This window comes from Zalophus californianus, chromosome 14 (assembly GCF_009762305.2).
Source record: "Zalophus californianus isolate mZalCal1 chromosome 14, mZalCal1.pri.v2, whole genome shotgun sequence".
Lineage (NCBI taxonomy): Eukaryota > Metazoa > Chordata > Mammalia > Carnivora > Otariidae > Zalophus > Zalophus californianus.
In genome coordinates, this window is record NC_045608.1 from 54,719,025 (window position 1) to 54,737,908 (window position 18,884).

Consider the following 18,884-nt stretch of genomic DNA (forward strand, 5'->3'; position numbering starts at 1 on the left):
ATGTTGAGAATCTTTTCATGTACTTGTTGGTTATCTGTATGTCTTCTTTGGAAAAATATCTATTCAGATCTTCTGCCCATTTTTAAATCATTGTCTTATTTTGGTGTTGAGTGGTATGAAGTTCTTTATTTCGGATATTAACCCCTTATCAGATATATGATTTGCAAATATTTTCTCCCATTCAGTAGATTGTCTTTTCATTTTGTTGATGGTTCCTCTTGTCATGTAGAAGCTTTTAGGTTGATGTATCCCCACTTGTTTATTTTTGCTTTTGTCAGCTTTGCTTTTGGTGTCAAATCCAAAACAGCAAGTAAAACGAATGAATAGTAGCTTGACCTCTAAAACAATGTCAGATTAAAAAACAACCTGCAGGAACTTATACAATGTTTGATACTATTTGAAGAATAATGAAACCATGCACTGTGGTTAAATACACACACACACACACACATATATATATGTATAAAAATATACAAATTTCACCTAGAAACAGATTTTCCTGATAAGGTTGTCTTTGGAGAGTGATGGGGGAAAATGGTACTGTTGAGAATACAGGACACATTTAACAACTCTATTTACTTTGAAATAATAAAAAATAAATATGAATTAAATTTGCTCATTTAGTGGCAGGTATAAATAATTTATTTTTCTATAATACAATCCCACAATAGGAGAGTTAAATGTTAATCATTGAAAAGATTTTACAGTTTATTATCAACAATGAAAATGACTGATATATTCTGCTTGCATTCTCTCCCAGCTTGACTTACAACTTCCAAAATTATCATGTTTTTTTAAATCTCCAAAATTGTATTAGTAGGTAGACTAAATATTATTTATACTCCTAAGTATAAAAGGGAAGATAACACAGTTTAAATGAATATCAACTGACAGTATTATGTGTAGTTTAATAGTTCCTTTGGGAAATAAATAGGTCAATTTTTAGTGAAAATGAAACATTTAAAGATGTTAATTTCTAATAGCTGAAATATTTTTATAACTAAGTAACAATCTATAAAATGCATATCTATTCATTTATTCATTTACCTCAAATTTTTTTGTATAAAATTCTTTCAGAGCTTCAAGTTCTTGGTTCTGTTTTGAGTTAATTAAAGGACCAAGTTTATTCATGTAGTCTATGTCTGCTTGAAGTTTTGCATTAGCTTCTTCTAATTTTGCCTTTTGTTCCTCAAAATGTTTTAGTTGATAAGCTTTATCTTCAAGATGCCATCGTAATTCTACAATATCTCTCAAATAGGCCTCATGTTCTAGACATACAATAATAACAAAAGAAAATCTGATTTTAAAACAAGAACTCCAGAAAGAAATCTTGATTTGATAATAGAGACATATGAAATACTTTAGATTCAGAAATTACTTATCTGTGAAGCTTACTAAATTTAAGTTATCTTAGTATTGCATTATAAAATATACTTTCATCATTTATTATCAAATGGATTAAAACATATGTTTTACAAGCTAATAATTGTTTTAGTACAAATCCTGCCTATTACAATCAATGTATAAACTGGGTTATGTATAACCACTCTATGAATTACAAAATGAGAGAAACTGCAAGAGTAGAGGCCTTCTAAAATCTAGAAGTAAAACAATGAGATAGTTATAAATGTCAGAAAGGAAAAAATAAACACTATTTTCTGTTGATACAATTATATATCAAAACACAAAAAAATCAACTTAAAATTATTACAAATAGGATAGCTTATATTAAAAATTGCTTATTGTTGTAAGCCACTGAGTTCCAAGGTGATTTGTTACAAAGCATTATTGTAGTGAATAACATTAATTCACATGACTAAACAATGCAAAACAAAATTAGAAGATTTAAGATTGTGTTATTGCTGAGATCATCTTCCACATTAGAAGCACTCTTGTAAGCATCTCTACGGGACACAGTTATCTTCACACTCCATCCTCTCTGAAAGGTCAGTCCCCAGAATACTCTCCTAGACTTCCTTTCACCAGTCTTAACATTCATGTTCTTTCCAACCCCCATTATGCCATCCTTTTTGCTACTTCCCATTTGTATCCCAGGACATTTCTCCTTCAAGGTAATCTGTCTTCACCCTTCCCATACTGAGATTGTAAAACAGTAGCTCCCCAGATTATTTCAACATACCATTAAAATCCATACATAAACCGGTCTGTGATTTTTTTCTCTTCCATTAGGTAATCACTCATTGGGAAGTACCCATGGAGACATGAATGTAGGGTAAGGAAAAGACAGAGAATCTAAAGAAGCAGGTACAATGAGAGTACCAGGGAAATCTGAGTCATTACTTTAGCTTGGGTGTAATAAATACACATACTCTTATTTTTTAAGGAAATACAGCTGTACATATCTAATTTTATAATTTATAAGTTCATGTAACACCTAATTTCTGATGAAAAACTTATTTCTGATTATCTTTTTTGATAGGAAAATGAAAAGACATTTGTTAGATTATTGGCTGCATATTGGGTGCCAGTTGCTGTCATTCTGTGGGGGGGGTGGTGAGGTGACCAAGTAGAAAGGAAAGTAGCCAAGGGTATAAAACCCCACCCTCACTCTTCATTATCTTTCATGGTCTCTTGCCCCTAATTCCCAGTGGTTGAACCAGCAAGAAGACGGATTACAAAAGATATCTTTGATGCAATCCATTATCAGTCAGCCTCAGGGATCACAAAACAGAAGATACGAGTGTGAGTGGGCTAGTTAGGGGGATAGATGGGTCTGGAGGAGTGACCACAAGATATCTAGAAAAAATTGAATTTCTTTAATATTTTCATTAATTATAAGTTTTTTATAAAAATTATTAGAAATCCTATAAACATCATACTTAATATTAAGGCTGTTAAAGAGATTGAAAGTTTTCTTGTCACATAAGCTCACAGACTTGGATAATCTAAAATCTATAAGAATATATAATTCTGTAACCTGTAAAAAATTTATAAAATTTAGAAATTTTATCCTAAATATATCAATATAAAGGCAATATATTCCTGAAAGCACATTACTTTTCAGGAATATTTTATAAACAGAAGGCACCTAAAAACCATATAGTAATAATGAATTTAAATTTCATTGCATGTGTTAGCTACTTAAATAAAATAAAGCAGATGAACATAAATTTCAGTTTTTTAAGTAGATCTTTAATAGTTTTTTTAAAGACCTTTGGGTAGATCTTTAAATCAAAGATAGCCCAAGCAATAAATTATCACCAATGGCAAGAATATATTCCATCATTGAAAATGCATTTATAAGGTATGTAGAATGTGCATGTATGTATCTCAATTTAATTTTATTTTGGCAATTCCTTAAGTAGAACTTCATATAAAACACAAAATACACTATCTACTCTTATAAGGTTATCAGCAAAATATTAAATAAAACCAGCTACCACTGACTTTTCTACTACTACTGACAAGGAAAGGCTTCCCAAACATTTTTAAAAATTGCAGGGGTGTCTGGGTGGCACAGTTGGCTAAGCGTCTGATTCTTGGTTTCAGGTCAGGTTGTGGTCTCAGCATTGTAAGATCGAGTTCTGCCTTGGGCTCCACACTCAGCATGGAGTCTGATTCTCTCTCCCTCTCCCTCTGCCTCTCTCGTGCTCTCTCTTTCAAATAAATAAATCTTTTTTATAAAAATTGCAGATGACTCCTTGTGGATGTGAATGTAAATCTGCTCAAAAATCTATTGGGCTCCAGAATTTCCCAGGATGCCTATTCTAACCCTATTGTACCTTTGGTTGCCTCTAACACACACACACACACACACACACACACACACATTTATAAATTACATACCTATGCTATTGTATTAGTACAGTATGCACATCATAAATTCTATTCAAAAACCTTGTGAATCAGAACAAACTCACTCCAAGCCTGAATTATTTTTATAAACAGCTATAGAAACCAAATGTTTTGTAAAATGCATACTTTAAAGTGTGTGTAGAAAAGGGCCTACTCTTACCTGAGTTTAGAGCACTTTTTGCATAATTTTTAGAATTAACTCTTTAGTAAAGGGCAACAAAGAGCACAGACAAAGCCTGAATTAAATTCATCCAGTCCAGGCTCTGGGTGATTTCCTGCTTTTTGAGTTCTGCTCCAGAAGGCAGTGAACAAATGGTGACTTCAATCTGTGAGTTCAGTTTTACTTTAAAAGGAGTAACAGTCACTGAAACTACATTTAATTTATTTTATTAAAATAACATAATCGAGGAACGACTGGGTAGCTGTTTTTTGTCAGGTACAATAAAAGCAAAACTAAAACCCAAATCAAGAAAGAAAATAAAAAAAATAAAGTTTAAAAATATAAATAAAAGTTCTAATCTTTTCTTGCAACTCCCTAAAATGTGCACACCCTACTTGAAAACTATAGTTTTAAAAGACATATAACAAAGGTGTTTGTAAGTACTCAGTTTGACAATTTAATGTCTCGGGGTAATAATTAATAGCCTCTCTTTTCCTCTCAAAAGTGTCTTAGTTTAAACGATGGGCTTATCAGCTCCCTAATATAACCCACTTATAAAGCATGTGAATCCTGAATTAAAATTTTTAACTGAATTAAAATTTACTTATAAACAAAGTCCAGCCTCAGCAGAATCATGTAGTAGGCATGCTCAACAGGCAGTATTTGGAGAATAAAAAATCCAATGCCCTTAGACTGTTTAATACTTTACCATAGGTCCCTTATTCTATAGTCTAAAACAAAAAAACAGTGTTTCCTTTTGAAACATGTTACCTACATGACTCTTGGAAACATCTCCAGTTTTATTGCCTGCTAGAAGTTCTCAATAAAATCTACTACTGAATTCTCAAAAGTAGATGCATGCTGCCAAATATCACTTTAAAACTCTTATTTTCCTAGATTTAAAGATTTAGCCAATGACACCAATTGGGAATCACTTAAATTTCTAAATTTCAAGTACTCAAATAATGTAGTCATCATAGGAAATATGTGCCAAAAATTTAAATGTCCCATGTTACCATAAATACTATAGAATTACCAACAAACACCAAACTACAGAAGGTCCAGTTTTGCTCAGTGCAGTCCCAGCTATATAAATGATATCAGCATTATCATTAATAGCATCTATCAAAAAGTTCACTGGTTTGGATGCAAAACAATATGGTCAGAGCTGACTCTTTTTCAGATCTTCAATTGATTATTTATGCCTCTTGAATAAGTAAATGGCAATATGAAAAAATTCTTATTATTACCTTTCTGCACAGCTAATGGGATTTCTTGAAGTCTCCAGACTGACCAAGAATCAATTTTCATGTGAATCTTCTTCTTTCTTGATTTTTGTTGTTTTAAAGCTTCTTCAGCTTCTGCACGGTCAGTTTCTAGACTTTTAATGAGATGAATGGCCTCTGATAGCAATGTTCCCATTTCCTGCTTTAATTCTGGACACTTTTCATCTTAAAACAGAAATATGTATTCACATTTGTTAATAAATCAGTCTATAAAGGAGGTGGTGGGAACACAGGTACTAGTTGTATCATTATTCTTTTTAATATTTATATGTTTAATGAGAGAATTTTAGAAAAATTAATTAGCCTTTTAAGGACAGTTTTATTATAATAAAATCATAACATTAATTATAACCTTTGAAGACAAATTTTTAAGTGAACATTTTATAAAATAATTAGAATAATCTCAAGCAATATCTTCATGCATATTTTATCTAAAAATGTTTTCTTCATAAGCTATATTATAGAGCTTTATTTTTAAATTATGCTTGTGTTTCCTCTCATTCTATGACAAAAGCGAATCATAATGATTACATCAGATAAATACTGAAAATCCTCAGATGGGTCCTAGAAACAATACTTTGTATTCCTTATCAGAAAATAACATCCCTAGTTAGTCCTGCCAGGAATTCATTGTTTCCAAATTCCATTTATTTAGTTATGACACAAATTAACTCCTGTAATGAGAGATACTTGTGATTCCTGGTTCACAGCTCTGAAAAGATATGGTTTAATGTTAACAAAATGATTAACATGGGTATTCAATTCATCTATTTATACTAGAAACATGCAGAGCCTGTTATGTTCTGGGCAATACACTCTCTCCCCAGAGATAGATCAGTAAGGAAGATGGATATGGGTTCCACTCTGGTGAGATTTATACTTGTAAACAGTGACTTTTGCCAAAATGTGACATGACAAGAAGACATAAACGAACACAAAGTGTCAAGAAAGGCAAAGCTTCAAAGAGCTGAGGCTAGAAGAAAAACAGTAAAACTGGTTCAAAAAAAAAAGGCAACTTAATAGACCTCTGTTTTGTTTTGTTTTGATTTGGACAATAAAGCAATAATTTTCTGCTAGAAGATAATATTACATATTGGTTATAAGTACAATCTCAGTAGTCATACAGTTTCTACTTCTAACCTAGTAAGCTTATCAAAGAAATTCAACATGCTGCCTGAGAAGAATTCTTGAGAAACAGGTTTCTCTATTGTAATGCATAAAAACTATCTTTTATGTACTGGCCCTTTATTTGGTCTATATTTATTTGGTCTACTGTCTTCTTTTTTCATATTCTACCACATCTTCGACACTTTATATCCTTAACTGTCTGGTTTTTTTCATGACAACATATACAGTGAACACTGTGTTCTCTAGCCAACTTATGATCTATTCAGTTTCTATAAAAATATCTCAGTCTGAAAAGTATAATTAAATTAATGCTACTTACATCACTTCTGATGCAATATAAATATGTTTTACCAAAGATGTCTATCATGTTGGTTAAGCGACTGCCTTCGGCTCAGATCATGATCCTGGAGTCCCTGGATCGAGTCCCACATCGGGCTCCCTGCTCAGCAGGGAGTCTGCTTCTCCCTCTGACCCTCCCATGCTCTCTCTCTCTCATTCTCTCTCTCTCAAATAAATAAATAAATAAAATCTTAAAAAAAACCAAAAAAAAACCAAGATATCTTTTGTACTGTTTCTATGATAGCATTCTAAAATAAATGCTGTGTTTATAACTTGAAATGTCTCCAATTCATTGTATTTAATCTCTCAATTTTTTTCTAGAATACCATCTCCATTTTACTGTTTCATACCAAGTAGGTAAGTAACCACCTGCAATTTTTTTTAGCACAAACACTTAATTACAATAAATCTCCCTCAACCTGATACTGTCTTATACTTTGGGATCAAATGTATGAGTTTACAATAAACATAACTGCAATTAATTTAACTGTTATTATGCCCACTGACATATTAATCTTCTCCTAGCATTTGTCATGTGAAAAATTAAGAAGTAACAAATGAGATTTTTTTTCTTCAGTGTAGATACAGTGAAAAGGAAACTAAAAACAGAGCCTCACTATAAGAGATAGCTTTGAAAACAAAATATTAGTACTTCTACAAAGTTCTGAATTCTTAGTTCTCTCTCATGAAAGGAAGATGTTTAACAAATTTTTGTGGTGAGGGAAGGAAGAGGTGTTTAATATAATATTAAGAATACATTCAAATATGTTGAAGTAATTTTAACACAAATTTTATTCCAATATGTAAATTACTATATATTTTATAAATTGTGACAAGATATTAATCTTAATTTATACATATATATTATATATAAGATATAAATATAGCAGAGTCTCCATGTCCAGTGTGGTAGCCATGAATCACATGTGACCATTTACATTTAACATGTTAAAATTAAACTGAAAAATTAAATTCTCAGTCTTCCTAGCTACATTTCAAGCAGCTACTATATATGGCTAGTAGCTACTCTACTGGACGGTGGAAATAGAGAACACTTTTATTATCCCAGAAAGTACTACTGGACAGCACTGAATGACAGTTAGCTTCTTGGGAGATGGAGAGGGATCATTATACACTCAGGACCTAGAACAGTATATCATATAATAAATATTTGTTGAATTTTGTTGCTTAATCAAATGATACAGAAGGCTCTTTCCTCCATTAGACACTCAGAAGAGTTATAAAACTCTTAAAAATAATTATAGTAAAAATTAATATGTTAAATGAAAAGTCAATGAGCTTTTAAATATAATTTCACTGATTTAAGTATGAGGTACAACTTTACCTCTCTCTTCTGGTTTAACCTCTTTCACTGGTGTAGCAATACTCCAATCTCCCTTCTGGTCTTGTGTGGATGAAGTTCTGCTCCTATATAAAGTGAAAGAGGCAATCAATTAATAAAGAACTGCTTTACTTAAAGTTTAAAGGTAGTAAAACAAATTTTAGGTGATTCTCACATTAAATTTTAAATGTTTGTGGTGAAACTTACTATACATGCTAATGTTACTATCTAAGAGAGTAATATAGCAAAATTCTAATACGTAATGGGCTTTATATATCATGGTAAATTAATAGAAATTTAAAATCTGTTACAAATGACCTAAAAATATTTGAGGGGATATTAAAGAAGTTTTGTGGGTTTTTTTTTTAAGAAAATGAATTGGTGTTCCTTAGAGTTGCTATCAGAAAAAGGGGGTTTATTGAGAATAATTTGAGAGCTATTTATAACTTCAGTTTAGCAGTTTCCAGGGTACCATATAAAATACAAGGACCAAAAATGCTCTTTCAGATTTGAAATTAATAGGTTTTAGCAAAATGTCCAAATTAAAATGTTATTTCTTTTCTAAAGAATTTTTCTAGGGGTGCCTGGGTTAAGCATCTGCCTTGGGCCCAGGTCTTGATCTCAGGGTCCTGGGATCCAGCCCTGTGTCAGGCTCACTTAGCGGGGAGTCTGCTTCTCCCTCTCCCTCTGCTCTTCCCCCCACCACCCCATCCCTCATGCATTTGTGCATGTTCTCTCTCTCTCAAATAAATAAACAAATAATAAATATCTTTAAAAAATTTTTTAAAAATAGTTTTTCTAGGTAAAGTTTTCATCGTATTTAAAAAGAAGTATTTTTCTTCTGATAAAAGTTATAAGAAAAACAGTATCAACAACAAAGCAGGGAGTGCTATTTTTATTAAATTATTATTTTTTCTGTTAAAGAAGTATTACAAATTAAAGGAAGTTTGTACATACCAAAACTCATAATATAAAATAATCTATACTAATTCATTCTTTTTAGATATAACAGAATATAACACTCTAATGATACTTCAATTTTTATAAAATTAGAGTCATAAAATATTGCATGCTACCTTAGTTACATGACATTGTTTCCTGTATATTTGACTACAGTTTACTATTTCTGATGGCTGCACACTATTTGTCTCATTGTTGTTCCACAATTTATTTAGGAAAGCCTGTTTATTATGAGGTCGGGGAATATTCATCATATTTTCTCCTTTAGTTTTAATTTCATTTTTAAATATTTTTGTTAAATAATCTATTTTTCTTGATTGAAAATAAAAAAAATGTTGAATATGTTGCACACTTGAAACTAATGTAACATTATATGTCAACTATACTCAAAAAACTAATTAAAAATAAAAAAAATTCATACCACAAAAAATAAATAAGTAAATAAATAAATAATAAAAACATGGGTGTTGCTGGAGGGAGAGTCTGGCAGGGCAGGGATAATTGGGTGATGGGCATTAAGGAGGGCATTTCATGTAACATGCACTGGGTGTAATATGCAACTGACCAATCACTAAATTCTACTTCTGAAACTAATAAAGAAAATAATTAAAATAAAGAAAAATAATTGTCCCAGCAAATAATGCTCTCCCTACTGGTTTGTGATACACTAAATTGTTGCACATAATTGAATCTATTTTTGTGTATTTTTTTCAAAATTTAGTTAATTTTTAGACCAGCAAAATTGTTTTCTTTTTTCTTTCTTTTTTATTTGAGAGTGAGAAGGAGCAGGAACGGGAAGGGGCAGAAGGAGAGGGAGGACTCCCTGCTGAGTAGGGAGCCCGACATGGGACTTGATCCCAGCATCCTGGGATCATGACCTGAGCTGAAGGCAGATGCTTAACCGACTGAACAACCCAAGCACCCAATTCTTATTTTTTTTAATTGAGGCAAAAGTCCCATAACATAAAATTAACCATTTGGAAGTGTAAGCTTAAATGGCATTTACTACACTCAATGTTGTGAATATCACCCCCATCTAGTGCCAAAACATGTTTATCACCTTAGAAGAACTGCCCCTTATTTTGTTTAAAATATGGAACGCTTCATGAATTTGTGTGTCATCCTTGCACAGTGACCATGCTAATCTTCTCTGTATCCTTCCAGTTTTAGTATATGTGCTACCGAAGCAAGCTTCTTATTTATTAAGCAATCTCTCCCCGTTCTCTCTACCAGCCCCTGCCAAGAACCGATGTGCTTCCCATCTCTATGATTTACCTGTTATGGATATTTCATATAAATGGAATCATACAAAAGGTAACTTTTATGTCTTGCTTCTTTTAACTTAGCATGGTGCTTTAGAAGTTTATCCATGTTACAGCATGCATCAAAATTTTATTACTTTTTATGCTTGAATAATATTCCATTGTATAGCTATACCAACCTTTATTTATAATTAGTCTACTGAAAAAAAATTTTTAATTCAATTAGCCAACATATAGTACATCATCAGTTTCAGATGTAGTGTTCAACAGTTCATCAGTTGCATGTAACACCCTATGCTCATCACATCAAGTGCCCTCCTTAAATGCCCATCACCCAATTATCCCATCCCCCTACCCACCTCCCCTCCAGCAATTCTGTTTGTTTCCTATAGTTAAAAATTTCTCGTTTTTTCTCCCTCTCTGAGACTTCCCAGTTTTCCCTCCCTTCCCCTATGATCCTCTGCACTGTTTCTTATATTAGACATATGAGTGAAACCACATGATAATTGTCTTTCCAGTTCCATCCATGCCGATGTAAATGGTAGGTATTCATCCTTTCTGATGGCTGAGTAATATTCTCTTGTGTGTGTGTGTGTGTGTGTGTGTGTGTGTGTGTGTGTATACACACACACAATATCATCTTTATCCATTCATCTGTCCATGGACATCTTGAGATGGCTCTTTCCACAGTTTGGCTATTATGGATATTGCTGCTACGAACATTGGGGTGGAGGTGTCCCTTCGGATAAATAAATTTGTATCTTTGGGGTAAATACCTAGTAGTGTAATTGCTCCATCATAGGGTAGCTCTATTTTTAACTTCTTCAGGAACCTCAAACTGTTTTCCAGAGTGGCTGTACCAGCTTGCATTCCCACCAACAGTGTAAGAGGGTTCCCCTTTCTCCACATCCTCAATAACATTTGTTGTTTCCTGTCTTGTTAATTTTAGCCATTCTTACTGGTGTGAGGTGGTATCTCATTGTGGTTTTGATTTGTATCTCCCTGATGCCAAGGGATGTGGAGCATTTTTTCATGTGTCTGTTGGCCATTTGTATCTTTTCTTTGGAGAACTGTCTGTTCTTGTCTTCTGCCCATTTCTTGACTGGATTATTTGGTTTTTGGGTGTTGAGTTTGATAAGTTTTTTACAGATCTTGGATATTAGCCCTTTATCTGATGTCATTTGCAAGTATCTTCTCCCATTCCATAGGTTGCCTTTTAGTTTTGTTGACTGTTTCCTTTGCTGTTCAGAAGCTTTTGATCTTGATGAAGTCCTAATAGTTCATTTTTACTTTTGTTTTCCTTGCCTTTGGAGACATATCTATCAAGAAGTTGCTGCAGCCAAGGTCAAAGAGGTTGCTGCTTGTGTTCTCCTCTAGGATTTTGATGGACTTCTGTCTAGCATTTAGGTCTTTCATCCCTTTTGAGTTTATCTTTGTGTATGGTGTAAGATAATGGTCCAGTTTCATTCTTCTACATTGTTCATTCTTGGACATGTGGCTGTCCAATTTTCCCAGCACCATTTATTGAAGAGACTGTCCTTTTTCCATTGGACATTCTTTCCTACTTTGCCAAAGATTAGTTGAGCATAGAGTTGAGGGTCCATCCACTTCTGGGTTCTTTATTCTATTTCATTGATCTATGTGTTTGTTTTTGTGCAGTACCATACTATCTTGATGATGACAGCTTTGAAATATAGCTTGAAGTCAGGCATTGTGATGCCTTCAGCTTTGGTTTTCCTTTTCAACATTCCTCTGGCTATTCAGGGTCTTTTCTGGTTCCATACAAATTTTAGGATTATTTGTTCCAGCTCTGTGAAAAATGTCGATGGTATTTTGATAGGGATTGCACTGAATGTGTAGATTGCGCTGGGTAGAATAGACATTTTAACAATATTTATTCTTCCAATCCATGAGCATGGGATGTTTTTCCACTTCTTTGTATCTTCCTCAATTTCTTTCATAAGTGTTCTGTAGGTTTTAGAGTACAGATCCTTTATCTCTTTAGTTAGGTTTATTCCTAGGTGTCTTATGGTTTTCAGTGCAATTGTAAATGGGATCGATTCCTTAATTTCTCTTTCTTCTGTCTCATTGTTACTGTGGAGATATGCAACTGATTTCTGCACATTGATTTTATATCCTGCCATGTTACTTAATTCTTATAGGAGTCCTGGAAATTTTGGGGTAGAGTCTTGGGTTTTCCACATAAAGTATCATGTCATCTGCAAAAAATGAGAATTTGACTTCTTTGCCAATTTGAATGCCTTTTATTTCTTTTTGTTGTCTGATTGCTGAGGCTAGGATTTCCAGTACTATGTTGAACAACGGTGGTGAGGGTAGGTATCCCTGTCATGTTCCTGACCTTAAGGGAAAATCTCTCAGTTTTTTCCCATTGAGAATGATATTCACCGTGGGCTTTTTGTAGATGGCTTTTATGATACTGAAGTATGTTCCCTCTATCCCTACGCTGTGGAGAGTTTTAATCAAAGAAGAATGCTGTATTTTGTCAAATGCTTTTTCTGCATTAATTGAGAGGATACAGTTCTTGTCCTTTCTTTTACTAATGTGATGTATCATGTTGATTGATTTGTGAATGTTGAACCACCCTTGCAGCCCAGGAATAAATTCCACTTGGTCGTGGTGAATAATCCTTTTAATGTACTGTTGGATCATACTGGCTAGTATCTGGGTGAGAATTTTGGCATCCACATTCATCACGGATATTGGTCTGTAATTCTTTTTGGTGAGGTCTTTGTCTGGTTTTGAGATCAAGGTAATGCTGGCCTCTTATAGAACGAGTTTCAAAGTTTTCTACTGAAAAAATTTGAGGTTGTTTCCTCCTTTTGGCTATGGTGAGTACTGATGATATGAACATTTGTATATAAGATTTTGTTTGAACACCTGTTTTGAAATGTTTTCTGTATATACCTCAGAGTGGAATTGCTGTGTCATATGGTAATTCTAGGATTAACTTTTTGAGGAACCACCAAACTGTTTTTCAAAGTGACTAAACCATTTTACATTCCCACCAGCAATGCATGAGGTTTCCAATGTCGAATAAAAGTGAGAAGAGCTAGCATCCTTGTGCCATTCCTGATCTTAGGTTGAAAAATTTCAGATTTTACCATTAAGTATAATGTCAGTTGAAGGTTTTTCATAAATGTCCATCATGCTTTCTAATCTGTTCTTGTCTGTTTTTTGAGTGTTTTTTATCATGAAAAGGTGTTGGATTTTGCCACATGTTTCCACATTGAGATGTTCACATGGATTTCCCCCCCTTCATTTTATTACTGTGGATATATTACATTTTTTTTTTTTATTTTGAAATACCCTTACACACCTGGGAGAAATGTCACTTGGTCATGACATGTAATTCTATTAATATGCTGCTAGGTTCAGGTTGCTAGGATTTCATTGAAGATTCTTGAATCTATAGTCATAAAGCCATTGGTCTACATTTCTTTTTCTTATGATGTTTTTATCTGGCTTTAGTATCAGGATAATGCTGGCCTCATAGAATGGTTGAAAAGTGCTCCTTTCTCTTCTAATTTTTGAAAGAGTTAGAGAAGCATTGGTATTAATTCTTCTTTGAATGTTCAATAGAATTTACCAGTCAAGTCTTTTGGTCCTGGGCTTTTTCTTTTTTGGGAGATATTTGATTCCTGATTTAATCTCTTTACTTGTTACAAATCTGTTAGATTTTCTACTTCTTCCTCAATCAGTTTTGATAGTTTATGTGTTCCTAGGAATTTGTCTATTTCATCTTGGTTATCTAAATTTGTTGTTCATAGTATTATCAATTATTCATAGTATTATAATCATTTTTATTTCTGTGAGATCTGTAGTAATATCCCCAATTTTTTGATGATTTTCATAATTCAAGTCTTTTTTCTTTGCTAGTCTAGCCAAAGGTTTGTGAATTTGGTTAATCTTTTCAAAGAAACAACTTGTTTTCCTTGTACTATTCATTGTTTTTTTTATTCTTGACTTCATTTATTTTTGCACTAATCTTTATAATTTCCTTTCTTTTCATAGCTTTAGCACATTCATTCTTTTCTAGTTCTGTAAGGTATAGAGTTAGGTTACTGGATTTGGGATCTTCTTTTTTAATGTTAGCATTTATGTCTATAAATTGCCCTGCGAGCATTACTTTTGTTATATCCCATAAATTCTGGTATATTGTATTTTCATTTTCATTCATTTCAAAGTATCTTCTAATTTCTTCTGTGATTACAGCCTTTATTCACTGAGTTTTTTTGAGCATGTTGTTTAAAATCTACATTTACCTGGACTTCCTAGGTTTCTTTCTGTTATTGATTTCTAGTCTCATTCCATTAGGTCAGAAAGGATACTTGTTATGATTTCAGTCTTTTTTTATTCTATTGAGATTTGTTATATAGCTTAACATATGACCTATCCTGAATAATGTTCAATGTCAACAGGAAAGGAATGTGTTTTCTACTGCTATTGGGTGGTGTGTACTATATAAGTCTGTTACGCCTAGATTGTTCTAGTGCTGTTCAAATCTTTTTCATTACTGATCTTTTTTTTAGTTCTTTTTTTTAAGTTCTTTAAAAAAAACTTAAGTTCTTTAAGTTCACATTCTTGAAAGTGAGGATAGAGTGAATTCTCAAACTCTTACTATAGAACTGCGTATTTCTTACTTTAATTCTGTCAGTTTATACTTCATGCATTTTGAGGTTGTATTTTGGGTATGTATATAATTTTGATATCTTCTTGATGGAATGGCCCTTTTATCAAGATGTTAAATATTGTTTCTTATAATATGCTTCGATCATTTTGTGTTATATTAGTTTAGCTACCCCAGCTCTCTTTTGGTTACTATTTTCATGGAATATATTTTTTATCCTTTTACTTTCAACATACTGTGTCTCTGGATCGCAAGTGAGTCTCTTATAGACAGCATATAATTGAATCATGTACTTTTATCCATTCTATCACTATCTTTTAACAAAGTTTAATCCATTTAATACATTTAATCCATTTAGTCTATTTTCATGAAAAGCAATTACTATTAAGGAAGGACTTACTTCTGCCATTTTGCTACTTGTTTTCTATAATACTTAAATATTTTTCATTTTTAATTTCTCCATAATTGCCTCCTTTGGTGATTAGTCGAATTTCCCTAATGTATTTAGTTTCCTTATTGGATTTATGTTGGTGTTTTTGTTTTATAGAATTTTTCCTAGTGGTTCATTGGAGATTACAAATAACATCTTAACTTCATAAAAATTAAGTTTGAATTAAAATCAATGCAGTTTCAGTAGTATAAAAAAAAAACACCTCTGTTCCTTTATACCTCTGTTCCCTTCATGTTGTCATTTCTACAAATTACACATTTATACATTGTGTGCCCATTAATATAGAATTATAATTTTATCCATTTAAAATTATATAGAAAAATAAGAGATGCAAAATAAAAATGAAATCATACTGACTTTTAGATCTATTTTTGTAGCTACCTTATTGTTTTTATTTCTTCATATGGCTTCAAGTTACTGTCTAATGTCCTTTCATCTCTGCTTAAAAGACTACCTGTAGGATTTCTGATAGAACAGTCTGCTACAGATGGAGCCCCTCAATTTTTGTTTATCTGGAAATATCTTAATTTCTCCTTTATTTTTGAAGGACACTTCTGCAAGAATCAGAATTCTTGTTTGACAGGCTTTTTTTTTTCCTTCCAGCATTTTAAATGTGCCATTCCACTGGCCTCTGGCCTCCATTACTGCTTTTTTTTTTTTAAGATTTTATTTTTTACTTGAGAGAGAGCACAGAGTGAGAGGGAGAAGCAGACTCCCCGCTAAGCAGAGAGCCCAAAGTAGGGCTGCATCCCAGGACCCTGATATCATGACCAGAGCTGGAAGCAGATGCTTAACCCAATGAGCCGCCCACATGCCCTTGGTCTCCAAAATTTCTGATGAGAAATTGACTGTCACTTTTATTGAGGATCCCTTACTCATGATGAGTCACTTCTTTCTCACTGCTTTCAAGATACTTTGTCCCCGGCTTTCAATGACTTGACTATAATGTGTGTATCTCTGAGTTTATCCTGCATTGAGTTCACTGAGTTTTAGTAAATTATAAATTCATGTCTTTCATCAAATTTGGAGATTTTTAGCCAATGTTTCTTCAAATATTCCTTCTCCCCCTTTTTCTCTTCCCTAGTACTCTTGGACTCCCATTATGCATATATTTGTATTTGTGATTATGTCCCTCAGATCTATTAGGCTCTGTTCATTTTACTTCATTCTTTTGTCTTTCTGCTCCTCAGCCTGAATAATTTCAATTAGCCTATTTTTTTTAAATTTTATTTTATTATGTTATGTTAATCACCATATATTACATCATTAGTTTTTGATGTAGTGTTCCATGATTCATTGTTTGCATATAACACCGAGGGCTCCATTTAGTAGGTGCCCTCTTTAATACCCATCACCAGGCTAACCCACCCCCCTCCCCTCTAGAACCCTCAGTTTGTTTCTCAGAGTCCATAGTCTCTCATGGTTCGTCTTCCCCTCTGATTCCCCCCCTTCATTTTTCCCTTCCTACTTTTTTTTTTTTAACATATAATGTATTATTTGTTTCAGAGGCACAGGTCTGTGATTCAACAGTCTTACACAATTCACAGCATTTACCATAGCACATATTCTCCCCCCATGTCTATCACCCAGCCACCCCATCCCTCCCACCCCCCCACCACTCCAGCAACCCTCAGTTTGTTTCCTGAGGTTAAGAATTCCTCCTATCAGTGAGATCATATGATACATGTCTTTCTCTGATTGACTTATTTCGCTTGGCATAATACCCTCCAGTTCCATCCACATCGTTGCAAATGGCAAGATTTCGGTTTTTGGATGGCTGCATAATATTCCATTGTGTATATACACCACATCTTCTTTATCCGTTCATCTGTTGAAGGACATCTTGGCCCTTTCCATAGTTTGGCTATTGTGGACATTGCTGCTACAAACATTGGGGAGCACGTACCCCTTCGGATCCCTACATTTGTATCTTTGGGGTAAATACCCTGTAGTGCATCAATTGGCCTATTTTCAAGTTCACGGATTCTTTCTCTGCCAGTTCAAATCTATTGATGAACATCTCTAATTATTTTTTCACCCAATTATTATACTTTTCATCTCCAGAATATCTGCTTGGTTCTTTTTTATAATTCCTATTTCTTTATTGATAATCTTAACTCGTTGAGACATTAGTCTCCTGGTTTTAACTGTTTGTCCATGGTTTCCTTTATCTCTTTGAGAATATTTAAGATAGCTGATTTAGTTATTGTCCAAAAAGTCCAACATTTAATCTTTCTCAGGGCCATTTTTTAAATTTTCTTTTTCTTTTTTTCCCCTTTTTAGTGAGACAAACTTTTCTTTTTTCTTTGTCTGCTTTATGATTTTCTGTAGAAAGCTGGACATTTTAAGTAGTTCAATGTGAAATGGAAATAAGATTACCTTCCTTCTGCTGAGTTTGTTGTTGATGCTTATTGTGGGTTGTTCTTTCTTTGTTTAGTAGTTCTTCTAAACACATTTGATAATGTATGTATTCTTTGTCATGTGTGGGTACTGAACTAAGTGTTTCATTAGCTTACTGGTAAACTTATGTTTTCTCCAAGTTATCTTAAATACCTAGAGTCAAAAAAAAAAAAAAAAGAAAAAGAAAGGAAAGGAAAAGAAGGGAAAAGGACAAGGAAAAGGAAAAAAAAATACTCTTCTTATCTTAGCAGATGGGCTCTTTTGAAGTATTCCTTCAATGCTTACCCAGGCTGTTTACAGCTCTACTTCTACTTTTAACTGTTGCCTGCACAGATCCTAAAGGTCAGCTAGAGATAAAAGATCAGGGTCTTAGGTTTTCCCTGAGCATGTGCCTAGCTCTGGTCATATGCGTGCACTTCTTGATTCTGCAGTATATATAACAGCTTTGAAAAATTCTATTTCCCCCATGTATGTCTTCTTTCCCAGGCATTTTGGTTTGTCTAATGTTTGTCCCAACTGTTATTCACAGCTTCAGACAGTGGTGGCAAGTATATGCCTTTAAATGCTTTCAGTAAACACTGCCTCTAAGTGGTTCCAGCTGAGTGATTGCTTCAAGTCAGGCAAAACAAAGACAAGCCTTTGTGCTGGTTCTTCAAGAAGTCATCAGACAGGTCAAAACACTGAAACACAATTCTTTGAGAATAAGGTCCATATTGTTTTCTCTGGCACTAGCAATCTGCAGCACAAGTACAGGCTGCTCTCTTCATGGCCACCACTGATTTGGGGGCTAGAGAATGGCAAGTGGGCAATTTATAGTGCCACAGTGCTCTCTTAATGCAATACAACAGACTCATTAACTTTCACCCTAGTTGTTGTCTTTTACTAAGTTCAGATTTCTACAAAAGTTGATTCTGACAAATTTTTGCCAACATTTTTTTGTGGTGGGACAGAGCCCCAGAGATTTCTATTCTGCCATTTTCAGTGATAACCTAATTGTTATCTTTTCAAAAAAAATGCATTTTAATAACAAATATGAAAAATTCTGCTTTTAATTTATTTCTTTTGAAATAAAACTAATCTACAGCACCTTAA

At 33.3% G+C, this 18,884-nt stretch overlaps 1 protein-coding gene and 1 non-coding gene across 8 annotated transcripts in view; both read right to left on the reverse strand.

Moving 5' to 3' along the window:
* The window catches only part of CCDC178 (coiled-coil domain containing 178), a 448,169-nt gene that overhangs the window by 362,440 nt on the left and 66,845 nt on the right, over positions 1-18,884 (reverse strand). For all 7 annotated transcript variants that reach the window (XR_003517014.1, XR_003517013.1, XM_027576648.1 and 4 more), the window contains 3 exons: positions 8,075-8,157; positions 5,227-5,427; positions 1,048-1,268 (listed from right to left, as the gene is read on the reverse strand). Coding sequence is in view for 5 of the 7 variants with exons in the window: in XM_027576648.1 (XP_027432449.1) it covers positions 1,048-1,268; positions 5,227-5,427; positions 8,075-8,157 (505 nt within the window). In the remaining 2 variants the exon portion in view is untranslated. The remainder of the gene's footprint in view (positions 1-1,047; positions 1,269-5,226; positions 5,428-8,074; positions 8,158-18,884) is intronic.
* Positions 10,119-10,221, reverse strand: LOC113913451. Its single transcript, XR_003517222.1, has one exon. It is a non-coding gene; the product is annotated as a U6 spliceosomal RNA (small nuclear RNA).